We start from the raw sequence: 17,271 nt of genomic DNA on the forward strand, positions 1-17,271 counted from the left end.
CAGTTTGGTTTTTTAAAAAATTTATTTAACTTTTATTTATTTATCTTTGGCTGTGTTGGGTCTTTGTTTCTGTGCGCGGGCTTTCTCTCATTGCAGCAAGTGAGGGCTACTCTTTGTTGTGGTGCGCAGGCTTCTCATTGCGGTGGCTTCTTCTGTTGTGGAGCATGGGCTCTAGGTGTGCGGACTTCAGTAGTTGTGGCGTGTGGGCTCAGTAGTTGTGGCGTGCGGGCTCAGTAGTTGTGCCTCACGGGCTCTAGAGTGCAGGCTCAGTAGTTTTGGCACACGAGCTTAGTTGCTCTGTGGCATGAGGGATCTTTCCGGACCAGGGCTCAAACCCTTGTCCCCTGCATTGGCAGGTGGATTCTTAACCACTGCACCACCAAGGAAGTCCCAGTTTGTACATTGTTGATGGTTAATGAGGTCTTTTTAAAAAATATATATTTATTTATTTGGTTGTGCCAATCTTAGTTGTGGGAGGCAGGCTCCTTAGTTGTGGCAGGCAAACTACTTAGTTGTGGCTCGGGCTCCTTAGTTGTGGCTCGTGGGCTCCTTAGTTGTGGCTCCCTGGCTCCTTAGTTGTGGCATGCTAATTCTTAGTTGCAGCATGCATGTGGGATCTAGTTCCTGGACCAGGGATTGAACCTGGGCCCCCTGAGTTGCTAGCATGGAGTCTTAACCATTGTGCTACCAGGGAAGTCCTCCAATTAGGTCTTATCCACTTAAAATTTTAGGATTTTCAGTTAGAAAAATGTAACTCCAAAAGATAGTAAAATATCTTTTATCTTTAGGGAAATATGAGAATATAGGTAGTTGATCCCTAAACCAAATATCATATAATTAACAATAAATGCAACTTAAATTATGAGGAAATTGTTATAATGAACTGTCCTCAGGGCTGACTCTTTTTGGGAGACATTTGAAAAAATTTAGGACAAGTTTACATTGTTCATAAATTGTAAAAACAGTTAACTGATAGAGCTAGAAGACTGTACTAGAGCTGTTTCTCTTGTCTTGTTCAGAAGACTTGTACATTTAAAATTTTGCTTTAAGTAAGACATTTAAAATTTTTACATAGTTAAAAAAATTACTGTATTGAATTTCATCCATTGTTCCATTATGTTAGAAATAATTTTCTCTGAATTTAAACCTAGAAATGGGACGCCGGTCATCTGATACTGAAGAAGAAAGCAGAAGCAAGAGAAAAAAGAAACACCGTAGACGGTCTTCTTCAAGTAGTTCTTCAGATAGTAGAACATATAGCCGAAAGAAAGGTGGAAGGAAATCAAGGTCAAAATCAAGATCTTGGTCCAGAGATCTTCAGCCTCGCTCACATTCTTATGATAGAAGGTGATTTTCATAGTTTTACTTATGTAGTAGTGAGAGTAACATTCTTTAGAGTTCGTATGTTTCTGTGCTTTTAATTTTTCTGGGTAAAACACTTTTCTTTTTGTGGTTATATATTTATGAGTCTCAACACCCAAAGGGTTTTGTTTTGTTTCATTTTGTTTTGTTTTCCCCCAGGCCCAGTGCATGGGTCTTCATCTTTTGTGTATGCTTCGTAGATGAGAAGATACAAACTGGTATAGTTCTCATACCATATTAGTATCTGATAATATTTGGGAGGCAAGTAATATTTGATTATATTTGATTTCAGACGCAGGCATCGATCAAGCAGTAGCTCTTCTTATGGCTCTAGAAGAAAACGAAGTCGAAGTCGTTCAAGGGGTCGAGGGAAATCCTATAGAGTTCAGAGGTCTAGGTCAAAAAGCAGAACAAGAAGGTATGCCATATCAGATATTTATTGCTTTGTAACACACTATCCCCAAATTTAGTGACTTAAAGCAATAATCATTTCTTTTTTCATAATTTACAGTTTTGACTGAACTTAGCTAGCAGTTCTTCTGCTAGTTTCATCTGGGGTCACTTATGTGTTTCTAGTTATCTGATAGCTTGACTGAAACTGGATGATCCAATGTGGTGTCATACAGTATCTGGCATTTGGTGCTGGCTCTTGGCTGTTGGCTGGGGGTCCCTTAGATTCCCTGTGGCTTCTCATCCTCCAGTAGGAATGGCTGGGCTTTTTCACATGATAGAGGAAGTATTTCAAGAAGAACAGAAGTTGCAAAATCTCTTAAGGTCTAGCCTCAGAAATAACCCAGTGTGTTATGGAGTGAATGTTTTTGTCCCCCCTAAATTCATATGTTGAAGTCCCAGCCCCCAGTGAAACTGTATTTGGAGATAGTGTCTTTATGGAGGTAATTAAAGTTAAATAAGGTCAAAAGGGTGAGGTCCTAATCCAGTAAGGCTAGTGGCCTTATAAGAAGAGAGAGAGAGATCTTTCTCTCTTTTTGAGCATGCACTCAGAGGAATGGCCATGTGAGGACACAGTGAAAAAGTGGCCATCTACAAACCAGGAAGAGAGCTCTTATCAGGAACCAGTCAGCTGGCATATTGATCTTTGACTTTACAACCTCTTTGAGAAATACGTTTCTGTTGTTTAAGCTGCCCAGTCTATGGTATTTTGTTATAGGAGCCTGAGCAGACATGATGTCACTCCACCTGCATTTTCTGGCTGTGCTCAAGGGCAGATAATACAGAGCATAGCTTATCTGGAGAGAGTTGTACGTTTTGGATAATGCTAGAAAATATGGTTGAATCGGATGGGGACCATGGTATGGAGGGACTTGATAGAAGCAGGTATTCAGAAGTTACTGCAGGTTTTTGAGAAGAAGAGTGCTAGGATAAAAACAGCATTTTAGGAAGATCAGTTTCTTTTCTCTGTTTAGTTTTTCATTCTATTAGGCTCTAGTTGTGGGGGTATATTAGCAGCCTGATTTTATTATCTGGGCATAAAATTCTATAAATCTCTCTGAATCTGAAGTTGGATAATAGCAGTAAAGTCCAAATGTTTAACTTTTCTGGCCTTGTATTATTTGGCCTCAGCCTCCTCTCCTTTGTACACACACAACATACACTCAAGCCGTTCTGTGTTACATGCCTTTTGTTCTCCATCTATGTCTCTGAGTTGCCAGCTTTGTTTCTTTGAGCATACTCTTTCTTCCAGTTTCTTATATTATCTCTACTTTGAGAAGTTTTCCTACCCTTTAGTGTTCAGTTCCATTTAATCTCTAATTTTCTTCTTCCTTAAATCCTTTTTTGATTTTCACCTTTTCATTCCCAAGTCAAATTTAATCCATCCTTTCTCTGACCCACCATCACAGTTGATTCCTGATTTGTAACAGTTACATTATGAATACTATGTTTTTGTTATTCTCATGTATTGTAAACTCTTGCAGGGCAATCTCTTGGTACCTAACATAATGCCTTGCTTGTAGAAGCTGATCACCAGAAAACAACTTCAGTTGAAAATTTCCTATCACTGAGAATAGAAATAATAATCCATGCTTTTGTATGGTCTTTTACATTTTGTAGAGTATTTTCATACACACTTTATAAGTCAATGACATTTTGATTAGGAAAATACAAGTCACTCAATTCCAAGCATCAACGTTTTAAGATGGGGAATTAAAGGCTTATGTAACCTTTGGAGGGGCTCAGGGAATTAGGGAAGCTGTTACTGATTATTTTAGCCTAAGCGTGGAAGCTGCTGCTTTCTTAGAAGTCACTGGAAATCTTAAGAACTCTGGTTTTGTAGCACCAAAGTGTGTGATTCTCAAGAAACTACTTACCAGGAAGCTGCTTCTCTACCCAAGTATCTACCTATTACTTCCTCCAGAGGGGAATCTGGAGACGTTAATTTCTTCTCTTTTGCAGTACAAGGAAGACTTTAAAAGGAATGGCAGTGGACATCTAGTCAGCAGCAGATTATCCAGCACACATGCATTTTACTAAATGTTTTGAGTTTTATAACTGTCAGGCTGTCATGCAGGGTAACCTTCATTTTGTATATGAGGGAGCAAGTTCAGAGGTTTATTCAAAACAGCGACTTCTCAGCCTCTTGCATCGACACTTCTGCACTAAATAATCTGGAGACACTGAAAAGTCCTAAATTTTGAGAAAATACTTTTTCCATGTTTTATGCACAACATTATTTTGGTCATGTATTTTAGGAATTTATTCTTCAAAATGTTTAAACTAAATGAGTTTCTAGGTTAATCTTGGTTTAAGAAGAAAATTGAACAACTCATTCTTTGAACAGTTTAGTTAATTAAGACTTTAAATAAAGAAGTTGTAAGTACATTTGTTCCTTAATATGTGCAGGGGATTGATTCCAGGACCTGCTGCAGGTAACAAAATCTGAGGATTCTCAGGTCCCATCATTGGCCTTCTGTATCCACAGTTCTGCATCTACATATCCAACCAACTGTGGATCATGTAGTATTGTAATACTTTCTGTAAAGTTTTTATTTATTTTTGGCTGTGTTGGGTCTTCGTTGTGTGTGGTCTTTCTCTAGTTGCGGAGAGCAGGGGCTACTCTTCGTGCGGTTCATGGGCTTCTTGTTGCTGTGGCTTCTCTTCTTGCAGAGCACGGGCTCTAGGCGCATGGGCTTCAGTAGTTGTGGCTCGCATGCTCAGTAGTTGTCGCTTGCACGCTCTAGAGCGCAGGCTCAAAAGTTGTGGCACATGGGCTTATTTGCTCCATGGCATGTGGGATCTTCCTGGACCAGTGCTCAAACTAATGTCCCCTGTATTGGCAGGCGGATTCTTAACACTGCACCACCAGGGACGTCCCTTTTTTTTTAGTTTTTATTTTACATTGGAGTATAGTTTTATTTTTTTGTTTTTTAATTTTATTTTTGGCTGCATTGGGTCTTCATTGTTGCGAGCAGTCTTTCTTTAGTTGTGGCAAGTGGGGGATACTTTTTGTTGCTGTGTGTGGGCTTCTCATTGTGGTGGCTTTTGTTGCAGAGCATAGGCTCTAGGCGTGCGGGCTTCAGTAGTTGTGTCACGTGGGCTCAGTAGTTGTGACTCATGGGCTGTAGAGCGCAGGCTCAGTAGTTGTAGCGCACGGGCTTAGTTGCTTCGTGGCATGTGGGATATTCCTGGACCAGGGCTCGAACCCATGTCCCCTGCATGAGCAGGTGGATTCTTTTTTTTTTTTTTTTTTTTTAAATTTTATTTATTTATTTATTTATTTATGGCTGTGTTGGGTCTTCGTTTCTGTGCGAGGGCTTTCTCTGGTTGCGGCAAGCGGGGGCCACTCTTCATTGTGGTGCGTAGGCCTCTCAATATCGCATCCTCTCTTGTTGCAGAGCACAGGCTCCAGACGCGCAGGCTCAGTAATTGTGGCTCACGGGCCTAGTTGCTCCACGGCATGTGGGATCTTTCCAAACCAGGACTTGAACCCATGTCCCCTGCATTGGCAGGCAGATTCTCAACCAGTGCACCACCAGGGAAGCCCAGCAGGTGGGTTCTTAACCACTGCTCCACCAGGGAAGCCCTTGGAGTATAGTTGATGGACAATGTTGTGTTAGTTTCAGGTGTACAGCAAAGTGATTCAGTTATACATATACATGTATCTATTCTTAAATTCTTTTCCCATTTAGGTTGTTATATAATATCGAGCAGAGTTTCCTGTGCTATACAGTAGGTCCTTGTTGGTTATCCATTTAAAATATAGCAGTGTGTACATGTCAGTCCCAAACTTCCTAACTATCCCTTCCCCCCACCTTTTCCCTGGTAACGGTAAGTTCAGTACGCCAGTATTTATTGAAAAAAAATCCACGTATAAATGGACCCTCACAGTTCAAACCCATGTTGTTCAAGGGTTAACTGTAGTGAGTTTTTCAAAGAAAAAGTACTATGTGATTCTAAATTTACAGGTACGTTGTTAGTGATCTCTGTGCTTTTTAATAGAAAAGAGTGATTTCAGTCATGCAAAGTCAAATACTTTCACAAAACTTTGTTGTTACATGTCTAAAAAACAAGATGAAGCATATTTTGAGGGATGGCAGAAGGAGGGAAATCAAATGTGTGAGGTTGCTGCAAGTTCCGTGAATAAGTTATAGAGTAATTTGATGATTATGCTTTTTAGTATAGTTTCTATATTCTTCCTGAAGTACTCAAGTAGTGACATGTATCATGTCACTTCCTTTTACAACAGTAAGAAACCTACTCTTATTCACAGTATATTTACTTATTTCCTCAATTCTAGGATACACAGAAAGTAGGTACAAAATTGCTGATACGTACCACTTTGAAAAACAAACTTATAGAGTCAGGTATTTTTTATGGTTCTTTTTATCTTTACTCTGGGGTATTTGGTTCTCCTCTCCACTTTATTGTGGTTAGTTTCTTTGAAGAGTTAGGTTCATTTGTTTCTGTTTATATTTCATTTTAAGTTTTTTTATCCCCTAAGTTTTTAAATTGTATTTACTTTTTGGTCCCCCTGCCTTTATTTTCGTATGTGAAACATTAACATAGTTCCAAAAGACAGCACTATAAAAGGTGTGCACGGAGAAGTATCATGCCCCTTTATACCTTCTATCCTGTTCCTAACCACCTCCTAGAACTAATCCTATTAGTTTGTGTTTTAGCTTTCCTCCGTTTCTTTTTAAACAAGTAGTGGTTATATCTGTGGCATACTATAGATACTCTTTGCACTTTGCTTTTTCTATTTACTAATATATCTTGGAAATCACTACATCAATTAACGGTACTCTTACTCATTTTTTATAGCTGCTTATTGTACTTCATTGTGTGAATGTATCATGATATGTTTAGGCAGTTTCATAGGTATGGACCTTAAAGACAGTGCCAAAATTTTATAGTTACTAAAAAACTGTCATGAATAACCTGGTGCTTGAGTATTTTTGTATTGTTGGAGGTGTATCTTCAGGGGAAATTCCTAGAAGTGGGATTGCTGAATCAAAATGTAAATAAGTTTGTAATTTTGTTGGAAGTTGCTGAATTCCTCTCAGTAATGCAAGAGAGTTCTGTTTCCTCACAGCCTTACTGACAGAATGTCATTTTTATTTGATTTTATTTTTTAATTGAAATTTATTTATTTTTTACTAATTATGATTAGTTTTATCTATCTATTTATTTATTTATTTATTGCGGTACGTGGACCTCTCACTGTTGTGGCCTCTCTTGTTGCGGAGCACAGGCTCCGGATGCACAGGCTCAGCGGCCATGGCTCACAGGCGCAGCCGCTCCGCGGCATGTGGGATCTTCCCGGACCAGGGCACGAACCCATGTTCCCTGCATCAGCAGGTGGATTCTCAACCACTGCGCCACCAGGGAAGCCCTATTTTTATTTTAATTGAAGTATAATTGACTTACAATATTATATTAGTTTCAAGTGTAAAACAGTGGTTTTTTTGTTTTGTTTTGTTTTGTTTTGCGGTACGCAGGCCTTACTGTTGTGGCTTCTCCCATTGCGGAGCACAGGCTCCGGACGCGCAGGCTCAGCGGCCATGGCTCACGGGCCTAGCTGCTCTGCAGCATGTGGGATCTTCCTGGACTGGGGCACGAACCCGTGTCCCCTGCATCGGCAGGCGGACTCTCAACCACTGCGCCACCAAGGAAGCCCCATAGTGATATTTTTATATGTTATATCATTTTATACATTTTATACAAAATGATCACCACAGTAAGTCTAGGTCTGTCACTGTACAAAATTAACACAATATTACTGATTATATTTCTTATGCTGTACTGTTATAGTCCCTTGACTTATTTTGTAACTGGAAGTTTGTTCCTCTTAATCTCCCTCACCTATTTCACTCATCCCCCGCAACTCCCTCCCCCTAGCGACCATCAGAGGGTTGGTTGTATGTGAATCTGTTTCTGTTTTGTTATGTCTCTTCATTTGTTTTGTTGTTTAGATTTCACATTTAAGTGAAATCATATGGAATTTGTCTTTTTCGGTCTGACTTATTTCACTTAGCATAATACCCTGTAGGTCCAGTTTGTCAAAAATGGCAAGATTTCCTTCTTTTTTATGGCTGAGGAATAGTCCATTGTATATATGTATGACATCTTTATTCATTCATTTATCCATGGACACTTAGGTTGCTTCCATGTTGGCTATTGTAAATAATGCTGCAGTGAACAAAGGGGTGTATATATCTTTTCAAATTAGTGTTTTTATTTTCTTGGAAAAATACCGAAAAGTGGAATTGCTGGATTGTATAGTAGTTCTATTTTTAATTTTTTTGAGGAACCTCCATACCATTTCCCGTAATGCCTGTATCAATTTACATTCCCACCAACAGTGCACAAAGGTTCCCTTTTCTCTACATCTTTGCCAACACTTGTTATTTGTTGTCTTTTTGATAATAGCCATTCTGACAGTTGTGAGGTGATATCTCATTGTTGTTCTAATTTGCATTTTCCTCATGATTAGTGATGTTGAACATCTTTTCATGTGTCTGCTGGTCATCTGTATGTTTTCTTTGGAAAAATGTTCAAGTCCTCAGCTTATTTTATAATCGGTTGTTTGTTTTTTGATGTTGAGTTGTATGAGTTCATTGTATATTTTGGATATTAACCCATTATCAGATATATCATTTGCAAATATCTTCTGCTATTCAGTAGGCTGCCTTTTGGTTTTGTCAATAGTTTCCTTCACTGTGCAAAAGCTTTTTGGTTTGATATAGTCCCATTTTGTTTATTTTTGCTTTTGTTTCCCTTGCTTAAGGAGACGTGTCCAAAAAATATTGCTAAGACCAATGTCAAAGAGCATACTGCCATTTTCTTCTAAAAGTTTTATGGTTTCAAATCTTAAATTTAGGTCTTTAATCCATTTTGAGTGGATGTTTGTGTATGGTGTGAAAAAGTAGTCCAGTTTGATTCTTTTGCATGTAATTGTCCAGTTTTCCTAGCACCATTTATTGAAGAGGTTGTCTTTTCCCTATTGTATGTTCTTACCTTCTTTGTTGTAGATTAATTACCCATGTTAAGTGTGGGTTCATTTTTGGGCTATGTATTCTGTTCCGTTGAGCTATGTGTCTGTTTTTATGCTAGTACCATACTGTTTTGGTTACTTTTGCTTTGTAGTACAGTTTGAAAGCAGGGAGTGTAATACTTTCATCTTTGTTCTTCTTTCTCAAAATTATTTTGGCTCTTTGGGGTCTTTTGTGTTTCCATACAAATTTTAGAATTATTTGTTCTAGTTGTGTGAAAAATGTCATGTGTATTTTGATAGGGATTGCATTGTATGTCTTCTTTTGAAAACTCTTTGTCCAGATCTTCTGTCCCTTTTTAAATTGGATTGTTTGTTTTTTGCTATTGAGTTATGAGTTTTTTTTCTTTTTTTCCCACTCTTTTTTTAAATTGAAGTATAGTTGATTTACAATGCTGTGCCAATCTCTGCTGTACAGCAGAGTGACTCAGTTATACACGTATAGATATGCTTTTTAAAATATTCTTTTCCATTATGGTTTGTCACAGGATATTGAGTATAGTTTCCTGTGCTATACATTAGGACCTTGTTGTTTATCCATTCTAAATGTAATAGTTTGCATCTACCAACTCCAAACTCCCAGTTCATTCCTCTCCCTTCCCCCCTCCCCTTTGGCAATCACAAGTCTATTCTCTATGAGTCTGCTTCTGTTTTGCAGATAGGTTCATTTGTGCCATATTCTAGATTCCACATATACATGATATCATACAGTATTTGTCTTTCTCTTTCTGACTTACTTCACTTAGTGTGATAATCTCTAGTTGCATCTATGTTGCTGCAAATGGCATTATTTCATTCCTTTTTGTGGCTGAGTGGTATTCCATTGTATATATGTATCGCATCTTCTTTATCCATTCATCTGTTGATGGACATTTAGGTAATTTCCATGTCTTGGCTATTGTGAACAGTGCTGCTCTGAACATAGGGGTGCATGTGTCTTTTTGAATTGTAGTTTTGTCTGGGTATATTCCCAGGAGATGGATTGCTGAATCATATGGTAATTCTATTTTTAGTTTTCTGAGGAACCTCCACACTGTTTTCCATAGTGGCTGTACCAACTTACATTCCCACCAGCAGTGTAGGAGGGTTAGCTTTTCTCCACACCCTCTTCAATATTTGTTATTTGTAGACTTTTTAATGATGGCCATTCTGACTGGTGTGAGGTGGTACCTCACTGTAGTGTTTTTTGTTTTTTGTTTTTTAATAAATTTATTTATTTATTTTTGGCTGTGTTGGGTCTTCGTTTCTGTGTGAGGGCTTTCTCCAGTTGTGGCAAGCGGGGGCCACTCTTCATTGCCGTGCGTGCGCGGGCCTCTCACTGTCGCGGCCTCTCTTATGGCAGAGCACAGGATCCAGACGCGCAGGCTCAGTAGTTGTGGCTTACGGGCCCAGTTGCTCCGCGGCATGTGGGATCCTCCCGGACCAGGGCTCGAACCTGTATCCCCTGCCTTAGCAGGCAGATTCTCAACCACTGCGCCACCAGGGAAGCCCCCTCACTGTAGTTTTGATTTGCATTTCTCTATAGTGAGTGATGTTGAGCATCTTTTCATGTGACTACTGGCCATCTGTATGTCTTCTTTGGAGAAGTGTCTATTAAGGTCTTCTGCCCATTTTTTGATTGAGTTGTTTGTTTTGTTGTTGTATGAGCTGTTTGTATACTTTGGAGATTAAGCCCTTGTCTGTCGCATCATTTGCAGATATTTTCTCCCATTCAATAGGTTGTCTTTTCGGTTTTTTTTTTTTCTTTTTTTTCTTTAATGGTCTCCTTTGCTGTGCAAAAGCTTGTAAGTTTGATTAGTTCCATTTGTTTATTTCTGTTGCCTTAGGAGACTGCCCTAAGAAAACATTGGTATGATTTATGTCAGAGAATGTTTTGCCTGTGCTCTTTTCTAGGAGTTTTATGGTATCATGTCTTGTGTTTAAGCCTTTAAGCCATTTTGAGTTTGTTTTTTTTGTGTGCATGGTGTCAGGGTGTGTTCTAACTTCATTGAGTTACATGCAGCTGTCCAACTTTCCCAGCACTACTTGCTGAAGAGACTTTTTCCCATTTTATATTCTTGCCTCCGTTGTTGAAGATTAATTGACTGTAGGTGTGTGGGTTTATTTCTGGGCTCTCTATTCTGTTCCATTGATCTGTATGCCTGTTTTTGTACCAATACCATACTGCTTTGATTACTGTACCTTTGTAGTATTGTAAAAATATGGAACGCTTCACGAATTTGCATGTCATTCTTGTGCAGAGACCATGCTAGTCTTCTCTGTATCATTCCAGTTTTAGTATATGTGCTGTCAAAGCAAGCACTGTATGAGTTTCTTATATACAGTTGACCCTTGAACAACAGCGGTTTGAACTGCAAGGGTCCACTTATACGTCAGTTTTTTCCAATACATATGTATTCTGGTACTACACTATTGAGTTTGGTTGAATCTATGGATGTGGATCTGGGGATGTGGAGGGTTGAAAGTTATGAGGATTTTTGACTGTGGCGAGGAGGGAGGAGTTGATACCCCAACCCCTGAGTTCTTTGAGTCATCTGTATTTTGGATATTAACTTGTTATTAGATATGTGATTTACACATATCTTCTCCCATTCAGTACATTGCCTTTTCATTTTATTGATAGTTTCCTTTGCTGCGCAGAAACCTTTTCTTTTAATGTAGCCATATTTGTTGATTTTTGCTTTTGTTGTCTATTCCCAAAAATCATTGCCAAGACTTATGTCAAGGATATTTTCCCCTATGTTTTATTCTAGGAGTTTTGTGGTTTCAGGTCTTATGTTTAAGTCTTAAATCCATTTTGAGTTCATTTTTGTGTATGGTGTAAGATAGTGGCCCAGTTTCATTCTTTTACACATGACTATCCAGCTTTCTCAGCACCATTTATTGAAGAGATTATTCTTTCCTCATTGTTTAGTCTTGACTTCTTTGATGTAAATTAATTGATGATATGCACATGGGTTTATTTCTGAGCTCTCTAATCTGTTCCATTGATCTATGTGTCTGTTTTTATGCCAAAACCATATTGTTTTGAATGCTTTGTAATATAGATTGAAATCAGGAAGCATGATTCCTCCAGCTTTTTCTTTTTTCTCAAGATTGTTTTGGCTATTTGGTGTCTTTTGTGGTCCATACAAATTTTAGGATTGTTTGTTCTAATTCTGTGAAAATGCCATTGGAATTTTGATAGAGATTGCATTGAATATGTATATTATTTTTGGTAGTATGGATTATGTTAATTTTATACCCTGATGCCTTACTCAATTCTGTTATTGCTTGAGTTAGTTTTAGCATTGATTCTCTAGGGTTTATCAGATACACTATCATGTTGTCTGCAAATAGAAATAGTTTTACTTCTTTTCCAATTTTTTTTCTTCCGTTTGCTTTCTCTCATCTAATTGCATTGGCTTTTACTTCCAGTAAAATATTGAATACCAGTGGAGGTGATATACATCCTTGTCTTTTTCCTAATTTTAGTGTAAAAGCTCCTAGTGTTTCCTTATGAAGAAATATACTGGCTCTGGGGCTAAAGTATATATATTTTGTCACGTTAAGAGAGGATCTATCCCTTTGTTTTTGTTTTTTTCCAGGAATGGATATTGAATTTTGTTGAAGGCTTTTTCATCATCTGTGGATAGAATCAAGTTTTGTTTTGTTTTTTTCCCTTAGATCTATTAAGGAACAATCTTGCTTTTCTGGAATAAATCTCAATTGGTCTTGTGTAGTATTTTCTTGATGTGGGATTCTGTTCACTAATTTTTAAGTTTAGTACTTCTATAGTCATATGTGATGTTGGTTTTTTTTTTTTACATCGTGTTTATCAGTTATTCTCTTATCATTATTCTTCATACAAAGATTTGGTAAGTTTTCCTTCATTTTTAATGCTCTGGAACTATTTGTGGAGCATTGGGATTGTCTGGTATTCAGAGTTTTGGTAGATTTGTGAAACCATCTGGGCTTGGTGCTTTTTTTGTTGAATGGTGCATTGATAATTTTATTTTTTCAACAGAAATTGGTCAATTTAAACTTTATATTTTTCATAGGTTTAATTTTGGTAAACTATTTTTCTAGTATATTACTTACTTAATCTATATTTTGAAATTTATTTGCCTAGAAGTCTGCAAAGTAGTTTCTTATGATTTAAACTTTTTTTTCTTCTGTTTCAATGCTTATTTTCCTCTTGTCATTTATTATGTTGTTTATCTATGCTTTCTCCTTTGCTTTAGTAAGTTGGATGGTTGATTATCTATTTTGTTAATTTAAAAGAAATCATTTTGACTTATTATTTAGATCTTTTTCTCCATTTTCTACCTTATTCTGCTTTTATTCCTATTTTCTGCTTTGTGCTTTCTTTGTTTTACTTTGTTATTTTTTTTCAAGTGTTTTGAGCTGCTTATTTATATTTGTATTTCATTTCTGTTGATAAGAGTGTTTAAGTGTATGGATGTTCCTTTAATCACTGCTTTAAATATATCCCATAGATATTTTTCAACATATTTTTATGGTTAATTTCAAGCATACAGGAAAATTGAGTTTTACAGAGAATACCCATATATCCACCACCTAGATATTACCATTACCATTTTATTTACTTTATCACATATCTCTCCATTTATCTATTTCTCTCACTATCCATTAATTTATCCAAATTTTTTGATGCATTTCCAGTTTCAGGCATCAGTAGGCTTTCCCCTTAAATACTTCTGCATACTTATGAGTATGTAGAGTTCAGTATTCCTTTATAAATTTTTCCTTTTTTTAAAAAAAATTATTTATTTATTTTTGGCTGCATTGGGTCTTTGTTGCCATGTGCAGGCTTTTCTGTAGTTGTGGCGAGCGGGGCTACTTGTTGTTGAAGTGTGTGGACTTCTCATTGCAGTGGCTTCTCTTGTTGCGGAGCACAGGCTCTAGGTGCACAGGCTTCAGTAGTTGTGGCTTACGGGCTCTAGAGCAGAGGCTCAGTAGTTGTGGCACATGGGCTAGTTGCTCCGCAGCATGTGGGATCTTCCCAGACCAACGATCAAACCTGTGTCTCCTGCATTGGCAGGTGGATTCTTAACCACTGTGCCACCAGGGAAGTCCCTAAATTTTTCCTTTTGAAAACAAAACTTTGACATATTTCTCTGAGGCAAAATTTATATACATTGAAATGCACAAATTCTAAGCATACACTTGCTGTGTTTTGATGCATGTATATACCTTCCAAAATATATTACCATTACCCCAGAAAATTCCCTTATTATTTTTGACGATTAATTCCTGCTTGCATTCTCCTTAGAGGTAACCACTGTTTTGACTTTTTTCTACCATAGATTAGTTTTCATGAGTGTTAAAAATTTTTATTCAGCATGATACGTTTGAGATTCACTCATGTTGTTGTGTATGTCAGTAATTCTTTCCTTTTTATTGTTGAATAGTATTGTATGGATATGTTACTTTTTTTCTAGAATTTTATGTATATACAATCACATAGTAGTGATATTTTACAAGTGGCCTCTTACAGTAAGCATTGTGCTTTGATGTACGTATCATTACTTCATTCCTGTTTATTGCTAGTAGTGAACTACCACAGTTTATCTATTTTCTTGTTATGGACTCCTGGGCTATTTCTGGGTTGGGCTATTATGAATAAAGCTACTACAAACATTTCTTTTACAAGTCTTTTTTGTGGATATCTATATTCATTTCTCTTAAGTGAAAATCTAGTAATGGAGCTTCTGAGTCATAATGTAGGTGTCTGTTTTAGTTTTATAAGAAAAAAATAGCTTTCCAAATGATTTTCTATGGCTGTATCATTTTATATTCCCACTAAAAATGTATATGAGTTCCAGTTACTTACAAATTAACGTGTTAGTCATTAATTTTAGCCCAATTGGGGGTCTTGTAGTGCCACTTCATGGTTTTAATTTGCATTTATAATCTTAGCTTTTTTGTTTATATCTACAGTACATTCAAATGATTTTTTTAATTGTAAAAAATACATAAATTATAATTTTAAACATTTTCAAGGTACATTTTAGTATTGTTATGTATATGCACACTGTTGTACAGAAGATTTCTAGAACTCTTTCATCTTCTGTGACAGAAACTCTAAACCCTTGGAACAACAACTCCCAGTTTCCCCCTCCTCCCCTGTCTTGGCAATCACCATTCTACTTTGTTTCTATGAGTTTGATTGCATCAGACAACTCATATGTAAGTGGGATCATGCAGTGTTTGTCTTTTTTTATTTTCTTATTTCACTTAGCATAATGTCCCAAGTTTCATCTATGTTATAACACAGGACAGGATTTCCATGTTTTTCAAGGCTGAATAATATTCCAGTCTATGTACATACCACATTTTCTTTATGTGTTTATCCATTGATGGACGCTTAGATTGTTTCCACATCTTAGATATAGTGAATAATGCTGCAGTGCAGATGGGTGTGCAAATATTTCTTCAGTATCCTGCTTTCAGTTCTTTTTGGTTATATATTCAGAAGTGGGATTGCTGAATCCCTATGGTAGTTAAATTTTTAATTTTTTGAGGAACCTCCATACTTTTTCCATAGCTGCTTGCACTATTTTACAATCTAACCAACAGTGCACAAGGGTTCCAATTTCTTCACATACTTGCCAACACTTAATTTTTCTTTTTTTTTGATAGTCACCATCTTAACAGGTATAATGTGGTATCTTTGTTTTTGATTTGCATTTTGCTGTTGATTTAGTAATGTTGAGAATCTTTTCATATTCCTGTCAGCCATTTACACATCTTCTTTGGAGAAATGTTTGAGTTTTTTTTACCAATTTTTAGTCTGGTTATTTGGTTTTCTGTTTATGAGTTGTAGGGATTTTAAAATATATTCTGTATATTAACGCCTTACCTGAGCTATGGTTTGAAGATATTTTCTACCATTTGATAGATTGTCTTTTCACTCTGTTGATTGTTTCCTGTACAGAAGTTTTAAGGTTTGATGTAGTCCCATTTATCTAATTTTTCTTTTAAACCTGTGCTTTTGGTGTCATATGCAAGCAATAATTGACCATTTCAATGTCACGATGCTTTTACCCTTTCTTGTAGGAGTTTTATAGTTTTAGGTATCATGCTTAGCTCTTTAATCCATTTGAGTTAATATTTATATATGGTGTTACGAAAAGGGTCCACCTTCATTCTTTCGCATGTGAATATACAGTTTTCCCAACATTTGTTGAAAAGGCTCTCATTTTTCCATTGTGTAGTCTTGTCACCATGTTGAAGATCATTTTACCATATACACAAGGTTTATTTTGGGGCTCTCTTTTCTGTTCTATTTGTCTATATGTCTGTCTGTATGCATATATCATACTTTGATTACTGTAGCTTTGTAATATATTTTGAAATCAGGAAGTATGAGGCCTCCAGTTTTGTTCCTTCTCAAGATTGTTTTGGCTACTTGGGTCCTTTGAGATTCCAGATCAATTTCAGAGTTTTTGTTTTTTTCTGTTTCTGCAAAAAATGCCATTTGGGTTTTGGTAGGAATTGCTTTGAATCTGTAGATAGCTTTGGTAGTATGGACTACTGGGAAGGTTTAACAATATTAAGACTTCTGCTTCCTTGGTTAAATTTATTCCTAAATTTTTTTTTTAATGTTACTGTAAGTGGGTTTGTTTTCTTAATTTCCTTTTCAGATTGTTCATTGTTAGTATATAGAAATGCAAATTATTTTTGACTGTTGATTCTGAATTTATTAGTTCTAACATTGTGTGTCTGTGTGTAATCTTAGGATTTTCTACATATAAGATCATGTCATCTGTAAACAGAGATATCTTTCCAATTTGGATGCTGTTTATTTCTTTTTCATGCCTAATTGCTCTGGCTAAGAATTCTAGTACTGTGTTGAGTAGAAGTGGTGAGTGTGGGAATCCTTGTCTTGTTCCTGAATTTAGAGGAAAAACTTTCAGTTTTTCACTGTTGGGTATGATGGGTCTTTTATATATAACCTTTCTTATGTTGGGGTACTTTTCTTCTATTCCTAATTTGTTGACTGTTTTTATCATGAAAAGGTGTTGAACTTTGTGAAATGATTTTTTTCTACATCAACTGAGATGATCATGTGTTTTGGTTTTTTAAAATATTTATTTGGTCGTGTTGGGTCTTAGTTGTGGCACGCAGGATCTTTTGTTGTGGCATGCGGGCTTCTATCTAGTTGTGGTCTGCAGGCTCCAGGGCGCATGAGCTCAATAGTTGTGGTGCACGGGCTCTCTAGTTATGGCACATGGGCTCTCTAGCTGTGGCACATGGGCTCCAGAGCACGTGAACTCAGTGCTTGCAGTGCACAGGATCTCTAGTTGTGGCCCATGGGCTCTAGAATGTGTGGGCTTAGTTGCCATGAGACATGTGGAATCTTAGTTCCCTGACCAGGGATCAAACCCATGTTGCCT

The 17,271-nt window shown here is 36.9% G+C and overlaps 1 protein-coding gene and 1 non-coding gene across 10 annotated transcripts in view; one reads left to right on the plus strand and one right to left on the minus strand.

Annotated features, from left to right (window-relative positions):
• The window catches only part of RSRC1 (arginine and serine rich coiled-coil 1), a 443,255-nt gene that overhangs the window by 23,622 nt on the left and 402,362 nt on the right, over positions 1-17,271 (plus strand). For 7 of the 9 annotated variants that reach the window (XM_059065529.2, XM_059065528.2, XM_067033908.1 and 4 more), the window contains 2 exons: positions 1,152-1,347; positions 1,655-1,780. In XM_059065529.2, the coding sequence (XP_058921512.1) occupies positions 1,154-1,347; positions 1,655-1,780 (320 nt within the window). In that variant the 5' untranslated portion in view covers positions 1,152-1,153. The remainder of the gene's footprint in view (positions 1-1,151; positions 1,348-1,654; positions 1,781-17,271) is intronic. The other 2 variants (XM_067033909.1, XM_067033907.1) reach the window with 1 other exon arrangement.
• LOC131757916 (U6 spliceosomal RNA) lies at positions 11,065-11,171 on the minus strand. Its single transcript, XR_009336063.1, has one exon. It is a non-coding gene; the product is annotated as a U6 spliceosomal RNA (small nuclear RNA).

The sequence above is a fragment of the Kogia breviceps genome, chromosome 5 (assembly GCF_026419965.1).
Source record: "Kogia breviceps isolate mKogBre1 chromosome 5, mKogBre1 haplotype 1, whole genome shotgun sequence".
In the NCBI taxonomy this organism is placed as follows: domain Eukaryota; kingdom Metazoa; phylum Chordata; class Mammalia; order Artiodactyla; family Physeteridae; genus Kogia; species Kogia breviceps.